The sequence below is a fragment of the Strongylocentrotus purpuratus genome, unplaced genomic scaffold, assembly GCF_000002235.5.
Source record: "Strongylocentrotus purpuratus isolate Spur 01 unplaced genomic scaffold, Spur_5.0 spur5_contig_763, whole genome shotgun sequence".
Taxonomy (NCBI): Eukaryota; Metazoa; Echinodermata; class Echinoidea; order Camarodonta; family Strongylocentrotidae; genus Strongylocentrotus; species Strongylocentrotus purpuratus.
Window position 1 is genome coordinate 6,544 of NW_022145462.1, and position 12,638 is coordinate 19,181.

General features: G+C 36.5%; 1 protein-coding gene across 1 annotated transcript; it reads left to right on the forward strand.

Moving 5' to 3' along the window:
- The first annotated feature begins 3,512 nt into the window (after positions 1-3,512).
- Positions 3,513-9,247, forward strand: LOC582406 (F-box only protein 16). The gene is made up of 8 exons (XM_782358.4): positions 3,513-3,689; positions 4,331-4,366; positions 4,925-5,131; positions 5,701-5,865; positions 6,433-6,644; positions 7,011-7,176; positions 7,835-8,015; positions 8,704-9,247. Exons 1-8 carry the CDS (start codon positions 3,579-3,581, stop codon positions 8,769-8,771), a joined length of 1,146 nt encoding a protein of 381 aa, XP_787451.1. The 5' UTR covers positions 3,513-3,578; the 3' UTR covers positions 8,772-9,247.
- Positions 9,248-12,638: the final 3,391 nt, after the last annotated feature.

Consider the following 12,638-nt stretch of genomic DNA (forward strand, 5'->3'; position numbering starts at 1 on the left):
GTAGAGATAATATAAGGTTAGTTTAGTGTTTAGTCGGTGTCTTGTCTTTCCTTCTCCATTTCATACATTTCACCGCATCGTAAGTAAAAGTACGGTGGTAACTCCGCCATCATTCATCTGTTATTATTCTACTCACCACCCGTTTTTACTTCAAATATGATTTATGATTGAAACAAAAGGGCCAAGTTAATTATTATGAAATAAATGTTAATTTAGGTCCATTTGTTTGTGGTTTCAATTCAGTTAATGGGGAGAGAATTATCTACTTGCACTTTTTTGCAGGCAGAATAAGTCCCTTCAGCCAAGACAATTAAGCACAGTTATTAACTCTCCATTTCCTCTTGCACTTTCCCCCTTCTCTCTCTGACTCCGTCACAGTCACACTCAAGTCACATTCATTGCGTTGGAATGGAAGTTCTCTCATTTCATTCATCTGTTTAGTTTACAACCGACAATAGTCAGTTCTATTCTTTGGCTCTTTCCCTAAATTAATATTTGCAGCAAACGAAAGGTAGTATTTGGGCCAAGCAAATCAATGCATCGCAGCACAATCATGTTCACCAGGTCCAACTTGTAAGGTAATGGTGATCATGGAAATGGGCGTACGCATACATGATCACTGAACACTACTCACTAGAGTCACGTTTTTGATGCCTCGCGATTGCGACGGGCCAGCACCAGTGCTGCACACACACACACACAAATCATCGTGCATTTCTTTTCCGCTCAAGTTACTATACTACTCACGTTTATACAAGGATGGCAAACAAAACCTGTAACCAGGGTATCTGCAAATCTGTCCTCTGTCTTGGAGAGGGCTAAATATTACAAAAACATTGGCAAACACTAAAGAAAATAACCGCAAGAACACGGCATTCACACCACTTTCCCTGTCACGAGAGGAGGAAAAGGAGTATGCATGTGTAATGTGCGATATTAAATGTCTAGTTACCAATTTAGATAGGATGAAATATTAGCTACAGAAAGTCATTTCAATAGTCATTTACGATTATTTAAAGACAAAATATTAATAAATTAATACTTATTTATATTTTAAGTTGAATAAATTTTATTTATTCAAACATTTAGGCGGTAACTAAGAAAACATTAGTTATGCATTCTAAGATTTCATTAAATTGGCAATATAAAACTGAACTCTTCCCCGATTTTTTTCTTAACGTTTTGATATTGTATGGGTGGAACAAACGAACAGTAAATTGAGGTCTTCTAGAATCTCTAGATTTGTACATTCACAAGAATATTAGCGGCGGATCTTGTCGGGGGGGGGGGGGGGGGTCATTTCCCACGCACCAGCGTCCAAAAAAGGCGTCGGAAGGGTGTCTTTTTCAGCTATACGGAGTAATTTGGAGTAATATGTACCAAATTTTGATTTTGATTATTATTATTATTTTTTTTTTGTATTTATTTATTTATTTTTTTAATTTTTTAATTTTTTTTAATTTTTTTTTTTTTTTTTTTTTTTTTTTTTTTTTGGGGGGGGGGGGGCACTATATAGATCCAGCTGATTTGGCTGGAGGTTTGACTAAATGGGACACACATCCCCTTTACCCATATTTGGATACGCATGATCGCATCTGTATAAAGAATGGCAAAGAAAACAAATTTATTATCAAACATGGAAAGTACGATACCATCCCTATAGGCTATAATGAAAACAGCGCTGAGGAATTAGTCCAATTAAGCTGCAAACAAATCTAAAATCTCTGCGGCACAGGGGCGGCGGACCGACTTCCAAAGGGGGGGGGCACCAACAAAAAGGGCACCTACAAATCTCAAAGCGAAAATATACAAAAATTTTAGACAGTGGTATAAACCCCTACATTATCAGGGATGATTTTAATATTTGTTTCTTTTTATACATCAGACAAGATATCAGAGGTGGTGCTCCGGCCTCGGGGGAGGGGAGGGGGCAGAGGGAAGAGGGGCACCAGTCAGATTATGATAGGGGTATCTATAAAAGGTGAAATGGGGGCATTTATTAAAAGGGGATAGGTTTAATAGAAAGTAAAAGGGGCACGTATTTATTGTAAAAAGGGAAATTATCAGCCGGTGAAAAGGGGCCCTTATCGCACCTGGAAAGGGGCAGCATGACCAGTTTTGAAAAGGGGCACTTATGAGAATGAAAAGGGACACTTTCAATATAGGAAAATGCGTCTTTGTTGAAATTAAAGGGGCACCGATCAAACTTTGATAAGGGCATTTATCGGAGGTAAAAGTTGGCTTTTATGAAAAGGGGGAAGTAGCTCTTATTAAAAAGTAAAAAGAGGAACATGTTAAAATAAACGGGTCACTTATGAGAGATGGAAAAGGGTAATTATGAAAAAGGGATGGGCACTTATAAGAAGGAAAAAGAGAATTTATTAGAAAGGAAAAGGAGCATGCCTCAAAATAAAATGGGCAGTTATTAAAGGTGTAAAGGGACACTAGTAATACAATTTGAATAGGCGCAATTAGCAAGGGGCATTTATCTCAAGTGAAAACGATTTAATTCGCGTACCTTAACAAAGGGACATTTACCAGAAATTGAAAATATAAGGTGCGCTTAGCCGAGTCAACTAAGGGTAGTTATTAAAAAGGGAAGGGGCACCGCTTAAATTTGAATATGGCAATTATCAGAGGTAAAGGGGGCACTTATCAAAAGTGAATACTAGATATTAAAAAGGGCACGTATGAGAATGGAAAATGGACATTTATTGCAAAGGGAAATGGGAACGTGTCGATTGAAAAGGGGCACGTACGTGTCAAAATAACAGGGAACTTATCAGAGGTAAAAGGGGAAGGGGCACTTTTACAAATAAAAAGGGGGAGGGGGCCCGTCTTCTTTTTCATTTAAAAATGGTTAAATTTACCTGTTTTAGGGGCTAGGGGAGGCCCCCCCCCCTAGGTTTGCCACCAGTCATGCTACTTTTCCCTTCTTGTTTGAATTTAATTTCACAACTATCTAATGGTTGGGGTGGGGGTGAAAATTAGTCTCATCAATAAGCCTCATTATCTCTGACAATTTACGCCCCCTCCCCCCCCCCCCCCACCGGAATAAAAACCTATAGACCATAGTGTGCGCGATAAAGGGTAAGGCTTTTCATAATTCTTCAGGTGCTTTTCGGCTCTTAAATTGCTGGGGTAGAAACTCATAATAGGAGCACATTTGATTTTGCAAGGTACCAATAATATTATGCATAGGCCTGTAGTGCCAGATTGATCATGAAACAGAAACAAACATACACGATTTCTTACATTTTTTTTTTGAAGGGTTATAATTTCTCCGCAATATAAAAATGTAAGTGCCAGATTCGCAGAAAAGAAGCAGACAGGTCTGTAATATGAATCAATTTTGTTTAAAGAGCTTTTGGTGACATACGCCCATAGCTGTAATAATTGAGCCTATATTGTGCTAAACCGAATATAACATTTTTCAATTTTCTTCTGTAGAACACCGTACAAAGTAGAGAACATAATCTTTCAGCATCTTCAGCATATGATAAGGCGTTCGTTAGAAACGGAGGGACCGATGTGAAATAGACTAGATCTAGTCATATTATTGGTTTATCTTTGACGACATGGCTTGGTCAGGTGAACAGAAACGAATCGAAAATAAGAAGAAGAATCTTGATACTCGAATAAAATTCAGTTCATGGACTCCGATGAACCATGCACCTACCAAGGACAAGGTTAGCTTACTTGCTTAGAATTGAAGATTTGAAAAGTTTAGTCCCACCTGTTAAGTTACACGTCTGCTGTTGTTGTTTAATTTAGGCAACTGGCAAGTGAAGTGGCAAGTCAGTCAGTTTATGACCATTATTGCCGAATACTATAACAAATTGTTTTGAATTCAAATTTACGTATATACACTCACATATTATGTGTGTAGATCTAGACCCTAAGTTTTAGAAAATTTAGATCTGTGTGTTTTGTTTTTGTTTTGTTAACTTTTGTTATTGTTTTTTTTTAATGCTTGATTGTTATTGTTCATTCATTTGTGTCACTTACATGACATGTATGTAGCCGAGGCCAGAGGGTCCACAGGCTTGATTATGTAATTGCATATATAATTAATGTGCTGAGGCATCTCTAACTTTACTAAAGTTATAATCTTAGTTAAACTTAGGTTAAAGTTTAATGTACTTTTCTAAATTCTATTTCTAAGTCTAACTTACCGGTAGTCATTTTGTTAGTGACTAGAAGGTCTAGTCTAATTTAGTAATGACTATAAAAATGTTTAAACTTTTTACTGAGCTGAGCCTAAGGCTAAGTCAGTAGTCTAAGTGTTTTTATGAAAGTTTGTACAATGTCTTATGTTTTATATCCACAGGTTTTTGAAGAAAGGAGAGAGGTCATCCAAAAATGGGTAATGTACAACTACAAGAACTCTCCTTTCCTACTCCTAGGCTAATATCCTCTCATTTTTCTAAATTAAAATTTGTTGATAGTAGGCATGTGTGTTAATACATATAATTTCTATAATTAGAATTGGAGGGTATAGTTCTACTCGAAGTATATCCAATTTTCGTACTTGGATGAATTAAAAAAAAATATAGTTACATGCTACAAAACAGAAAATAAATTATACCTGTACACTACTTGGCAAACAATATAGAATCCCAGAACAATGGGGGGGGGGGGGGTAGCATTTGTTTTCATGTGCAGGTAGGATAGGTACATTTTGCAAGTTGGATTATCATGCCAACAAAATAAATTCCACTATGATTCCAGCCCGAAGTTAGTTGGGGAAAGCAGGTGAAATATTTTTTTGTTTCATCTTGACCTGTCTTTCTCAAAATCAAGATTGTTATAGGATCAGACCAGTAATGATGAATGAAAAAATCATACATTTTGTTTTGTTCTAGGAGAGCAAGTGCTTTTGGAGGATCTAAGTTGAATTGCCTTTACGTGTTTTTTGTTTCAGTTTGACAAATGGACAGATGGACAGAAGAGGAGTGTGATAGCAGACATCGTGGAGCGCTGTACAATGACCCAGCTTCAGTACACTAAGTCCTTGGTCAAAGTGCAGCTCCCTGTTGAGCGTGTGGACTTCACCAGGGTCTTACCTCGAGCGCTCAGTCTCTATATCTTCTCTTTCCTGGATCCAAGGAGTCTCTGTCGAACTGCTCAGGTGAGTCCAGTTTGAACAAACAAAAACTTGAAACATTTTAAAGATACTTTGGCTCTTACTTGCTATCCAAAACCTTCGGCTCTTACTTGCTATCCAAAACCAGCCATTTTGTTTTGTTTTTAGGAAATCAATTATGGCATTTAGAATCTGAATCTGAATTGAGTGTGCTCTTTTAGATTCTGCTGGTTTATGAGGGAGGGGCGGGGGGCACGGTGAAAAGAATTCTTGTAAATCAAATGCTCAGCACTTTAATAAACATACATGTATTTCATCTTTTACAGAAATTGATTCATCTTGATACTGTACCCACTACTTTCTCTTCGATTTTCTAGAATTATTTTAAAACCAGTACAGATTCTTTATTTTATTGCTGAGATATTTTCAAGAAAGGAGGTCATATAATTGAATGAGGTTCTGATCAATAGAATTATACTACAGTTAATCTTTAATTTCTATAATATAAGCTGTGTTTGTGCTACATTCATGTAAGTCATAAATTTGCCAATACTTGTGTTTGAAAGTAGTCTAAAACATATGATCGTCATCTACTTGTGATAATTTCATACCAGGTTTGTTGGTACTGGCGCTACCTGACTGAGCTGGACCAACTGTGGATGCCTAAGGCACTCAAGCTTGGCTGGTACCTGACATTCACTCCTAGCATCTACGAGACAGGGGTCTGGAAGCGACACTATCTAGAGAATGTCCGCAGCCTCCACTACCTCCCTCCCAAGGTAAGAAATAGACAGACGTTGAGGTTGTTGTATTCTTCTCTATGATACAAGTGCCTCAAAGATGCCCTAGAAGGGTGCCATGTTAGATTTCATTAGATGAATTTATAAATCCCTAACTCAGACTGGGTTTTAGGAGGAATCTTCTCCTTCTTCATAAAAATAATAATGAAGAGAGTGAAAATAAATTCTATAAAAATGTATGTACATATAATGCTTTAATGTCATGTCATCCAACCGTCTTCATCTCCTCTGCACTACTACACTATATTGCTCTCTCTATCTCTCTCTCTCTCTCTCTCTTCCCCTTCCAATTCTTTCTCAAATATTGTTTGTGCTAGAATTCCCTGTATCTTGCCCTCTGTCCGCTCTCTCCTTTCCTCTCTCCCTCCTTCCTACTCTCTCCCTCCCTCCATCTCATACATCTCTCCCCTCTCTCCATCTCTCCTCTCTGTCCTACTCTGCAGTTCCCCATTAAAATATCAGTGTCTAATCTACTATCGTAATGCTCACACAATATTCTGTCATATATCTTTTTTTATCATCAACGTTTTTATCCACCACCGATAGGATGCTCCGAAACAGAAGCAGGTAACGATCAATGGCAACCAGGAGAACGATCCCAAGAAGACGGTCACCCCACCTAGGAAGACCGCGTGGTCCACAAAAAGCAAGCCCCCCAAACCACTCCAGCACAAACCCTGGAGGGCTAATGCCCCTGTTGCCACAGATACCCATCGCAATAATTACTTGGATAATGAGGATGAACTGTTGGTAGCAAGGTAGGTACATCCTGAGTACAATGAATGTGGCCCATGAGATGTTCATGCTGATTTACCAGACACATTTGGAGAATAAGAAACAAGAGAAAATTGACATTGTTTGGGTTTTAACCCTATCCATCAAAACTGTTTTGGAAAAAATGTTTTAACTGGGTGTGGCAAATTTGACCCCCCACCTAAAAATCTCACTTTTTATCAAGAAAATTCCGTAGAAATCAGAATCTCAATTGTGATAATCTGTTCAAATTTGATACTGAATTAATTTTTTTTTTTTTGTTATCAGATAACTAGATTAACTAGACATCCCAACCAATATCAAAAATTGCCTTTAATCTTACCTGTCCAACTTGCTTTTCTTTCTCCCAGGCAAAGGAGAATGGAGAAGATGGAAGCCAGTGGACAAAGAAGACCGCAAAGTGCAATGACTCCTGATAAAACAGGGAATTCCCCTAGTATCAAGAGTAGCAGTGCATCAAAGACACTCCCATCAACACAGTTTAACGCTAAGCTGAAGAGAGCCAGATCCACATCTGTAAGTTTGCTTGTAGTGTCACATAAATCATGGACATAGTGTTATGATCAACCACTGTAGGCCTACTGGTAAGACAGGTTGGGTAAGACAGGTTAGGACACATTGAAGAACTGTTTGGTGTCTGAATTTAAGAAATAACTACAGTGACAAATAAACACTCTATCCTATTTGTAAGGAAAAACATCAACCCAGTAAACTTTTGCATTCTTCTTTAACAACTAGGATACAAAGTTAATTTAATAGTTTCAAAAGCAGATACATACCAGTATATAACTTTACATCTGTGCTTGGTTGGGTTGGAAAGATTCCAAAAGTAACTTGTTTGAGCTGAAAGTTGCTACTGGGATGGAAACCAAACATCATCTCCTCCCCCTCCCCCAAAAAACCCTCCAACATAAAACAACATGAGGTGTTTGAAAGACTGTACGTACATAATCAAACATGTAGGGTTCCTACAGAAACACATTTCAGGGTTACGTTTTAGAATTAAACTTTTACTCCAAGAGGCAAAGTCTTATGGTGTAGAAGTAAGATATTAAATTAATGTTGCTGTATTGAAGAAGATCCAGAAACATCCAGGCTGTGGCGATATTTTACAATATTTTAAAAAAAATCTCTCATTATTGTTATCTTCTCTTCTTTTATGTACCTGTTACAGAATATTACTAATGAATCATCCAGTGGTAGACCAGACTGGGCCCAAACCAATGCAGGGGGCGACGCCTCTAGAATAACAGCCAATCATATAGGAGGACTGGACGCCACCGTTAGACCAGCTCCCGTCCTTAAGCCATCTCGTTCAACCAACGCTCTGAATAGATCGGAGAGAGACCCATCCAGTAAGTAAAGACAAATTGGGTGGTATTCTGATAGCGCATACCAAGTTAAGCCTGGCTTAACTTAGTCCATACTTTTATGGAGTGCCTGTTGCCAACTCATTTACCCTGTACAGATTATTTTAATCCTGCAATGGAAAGTGTTCAACAAATTAATTCTGCAATGTAATGGGAAAAAAAAGATAATATGAGTATGAACCGAATTTCAAAAAAGTATTTGGTAGATTATCTTTGTCATGAATATTGAAGGAGGAAGATGAAACCTAGCACTTCATAGAAGTGTGAACTAACTTATTGTTTAGTCTGGACTTAGTCCCAGCTTAACTTATGAGAATACTACCCATTGATAGTGTGACCATTAGAAACCAGCAAGAGCTCTTGAGGTGCGAGGGCTCAGTGGTAGAGCAGTGGTCTCCTAACCAGGAGGTCCTGGGTTCAAAACCAAGTTGATGTGCATTATTTCTCATAGAAAGGCTCTTTGTTTCATTTATAAATTTTAATCCTCCGCTCAAAATATGAAGACAAATTGTGCTATCAGAAGACAGTATATGAAAATACTTCTTGAAAACTTGTAGGTTTCGTTCTCTTCATATCTTCCATTGACCTGTGGGTTCATCTTAAACTTTTTCTTATTTTCATTCTAAATGTTATTTTTGTCGTCTTCTCTTCCCTGCCTGCTTTCTTTGTGTAGGTGGGCCTCAATTTGCAGCAAAAGGATGGAAAACGGTCGAGTATTCGGATGATGAGAGTATAGGCTGATTGAGAGAGCCAATCTAAACCTGTTTGTGCTGCAATATAGATGTACTGCCAGTGGATGGAACAGAAGAAACAGGTGCCTGCTTTGATAACGTTCCAAGACCTTGGAGTGTTTATGTTTGCTATGGTGTAAGATCTGATTCCAGGATGTACATTCCCATGTCAGTTATGTTCATTTCCTTGAAGTTTACCTAACCCGCTTTTTGGTAAATGAAACAGTACTTATAATGTTTTTACTGAATTCCCTAGTCATTCATGTATTGTATTCTTTATAAAAGCAAGATTGTATTCATGGCAATACTCATTGCAAGGTCAGATGAAATAATGATGACATGATTACTTTAAAAAACAACCAGAATATAAAAGACTGAATGTGGAAGAATAATGCAAGTGCAGTCACATTCATTAAAGCCCGTCTGTACTAGTTTGGCCAGAGGATTAGACCTCCTTGCAAGGTCACTGACAGGTGGTTATCTCATCAAATCAGCTCTCAATTAACATAAGAAAAAGAGGATCATGGGGGACCAACAGGCACCGATTAGGCATTGTTTGCTATATAGAGGGTGCAAGTAGCTATAAGTGGTGCAGTGGGGCTTTAGGTTAATTTTTGTTATTATTGGCACTGACTTGAACAACAGAAGAAAACTTGTGCACTTATCAAGCACAAATAAAACAGTGCAATACATCATGTTTCGGTTTTTAAGAGTTCTAACTTTTTTATGCCATGTTTCTGCAATTCAATCCGGAGATTGGCAATCGTATTCAAATTTAAGAAAAAAATTATTTCCATGATATCAAACGGCAAATATGCGGTATTTGTGTAATATGGGGTCATAGAGCTTCAGATAAGTACCTCTTATTTTGTCACAGTGTAAGTTGCCAGTTTGATGAGGAAGAACTGATTATTTCCGCCATTCTTTCCTGAATAGGTTGAATCATGCCCGAACAGGTGGTTGAATCTTGATAAGGGCAAAACTAGAAGAGAGAAACAAAAATGTTTCCAGTGTTTTGTCCGCATAAAACACGTTTACAAAATGATGTACCGGTAAGGAATCGAGGAGTACACAAATCAAATCCACATGCCCTTTGTTCATCGAAGGAGAACGATATTATTGTAATAATCATATCAATGAAAACAATATCACAATCTGATCTGTTCGATAGCTTCATAGAATATTCAGTACATCATTCTTTATAATGTGATGTCACCTTGCTTTGTACAAATATGTGAATAATGTATAGATTTTTTATTTTTGTACCTCAAATTTTGTACATATGGGAATACTGTGCTAATTCTATTTGTACAAAATGTTTCTTTTCTATAGTCATTGTAAGATGTTTTCAAGACTTGTCTAACTTGAAATTATGTGTTTTGTGACTCCTGTTCCTTGATATTACGAGGCAAGAACATCAAACAGCATTTATTTCCATCTGGAAGGAAAATCCTGATATTTAGTCTTTTAAAAAAAATTTAAATATTTTTTTATAATGGATGCAAGAAGAAGAAAAGAAAGATATAACTGATTGATTTCCTTGAAAAGTGATTCATATTAATTATGAATTTAATAGCAAGATAATTATTTCACAAAATTTCAGATGGAGAAGCAATAAAGGCATAGGCAATAAGCAACAATTTAACAGTTTCGTGTTGAAAATGCTGCTCAAAAGCTTGGGATATCAAGTTTCAGAAAATTCACAAATCAAAGAATAAATTCTGGTGACTTCATTTGTAATTGGTTGTTTTGAGCTGATTAGTCTAACATAATACTTTTGGGGGCAATTATTGATAGATATGTCTGGCAAGTGGAAATATTTTGGGCTTTGCAAATGTATGCGTAGTTGCGTACATTCAAAATAAAATCTTGAATGAAATTTATTTGTTTGTACATCCATTCACTCATATTATATTGTACTTCACTGACATTAATGGTAGGAAAGTCTAAATATAGATGTATTTGATGCAATTTATTACAACAGTACATGACCAATGTAATATCAAATTATTGTTACCAAGTTTTAGAAGAATTTTATTGCAATGAATTATCAACTGTAATTTGCAACAAATCTTTACGTAATAATTTATTGATTTGTTGTTAGTTTGTATAATTATCATTATTATTATTATTATTATATATTTTTTTTAAAATATTTTTTTAAAAATAATTAATTTATTTATTCATTTTTTTTTTTTTTTAATTATTATTATTTTTTTAAATTTGTGAATTTATTTATTTATTCATTTTTGTATTTGAATTTCTTTTTAGTGCAGGGGGGGGGGGGGGACATTGCGGTTACCCTTTTTATGCCTCCGTTACGAAGTAGCCGGAGGCATTTTGTTTTCAGGTTGTCCGTCTGTCTGTCCGTCCGTCTGTCCCGTTCTAGTGATCGCGTTATCTCAAGAACTGATTGATGGATTCCTGCCCTACTTAAGTCATGCATGTATCTTGCAGAGCCAATGAATTGATTAGATTTTGGGGTTACGAGGTCAAAGGTCAAAGGTTACAGGGCTCATTATGTATGCAAAAATAGCTTGTGATCGCGTTATCTCAAGAACGGGGGGAGGGGGGGGGGGGGGATTTGAAAAAGGATGTTCAAAGATGTCAGCAATTCATTTGTTGTATTTTGTTAACTATGTAGTCATATTATGTATGCTGTGATGTGATGGGTAATGCAAATTAGCAATGTGGTGTGTTTTTAAGAAGAACTTTCTTTTTCTCTAATTCATTTATATCTGTATGTATTAACCTTTGTGAGCCATGTCTTAAGCACTATAAAAATCATCTGTAAAAAAATGCACCTGTATAGATATTTATATATGTTTTTTTATGAATTACTGTATGCCCACTATATGTGTAGAAATGTATTCCTACCATATTTGATAACATTATGTTGTCATGTTGCTGACTTCATGTAAACTTATTTCTGTACAATACATGCTACATTGCATTGAAACTATATAGTATTGGGAAACACCAAGAGTTGTATATGTGTAATATATGTTGTTGCTAGCTATAGCAATATATCAAGCTACAGTGTATTATTGTGTAATAATGGTTGCTTAACAATGTGCATATTAAAATCTAACATTGATACATGAACTGAAATGTCTGTTTTGTGGGGTTCCATTTTAGTTAATAATCTTGAAATGAGGTTGTTTGCATCTTATAAAGACTATTTGTGACAAGAATGATTTCTTTTTCTTGTTCTCCAAACTTTTTTCCCCTGTCACTACCTCTACGTCTCACTCTCACTCCACCCTTTCCTCCATCTCTCTCTCCCTCTCTCTCTCTTTCTCTCTCTCTCTCTCTCTCTCTCTCTTTTCTCTCTATCCCCCTCTCTCTCCTCCCCCTCTCTCTCTTTCTCTCTCTCTCTCTCTATCTCACTCTCCCTCCCTCTCTATCTCTCTCTTGCTTTCTTTGATCTTCAAAATCTCAGTGAAACAACATTTCATACACTTGTGTGAGGCATCATTAAAAATAAAGATACAATTTTATTGCACGTTCAATGTAAAAATATTGCACGCCCAATACAGACTTCGTAGGGATACTTCAGAAGCGAACAGACAATATTCGACATATTATTGCACTAAAGCTTATACAATTATTCTGTTATAATCCTCTCAGCTGGAAAACCTTGCATGTACAATTAGCGACAACATAGATTCAAGCATTTCCTACAAGTTCATTTCCAAATCAATTTCCTACTTGACATATACATAAACTAGTAATTATAAATGTTTTGTTCATATACGACTACTAGCGCATTGATTCAAAGTTTTCCGTCTTTAACGATTGTTTCAGTATTTTACAAGCCCAATATTCCAGGTAAAACAAACAATAAATCATGTTTTTAACCGAATTTGAAATTTGG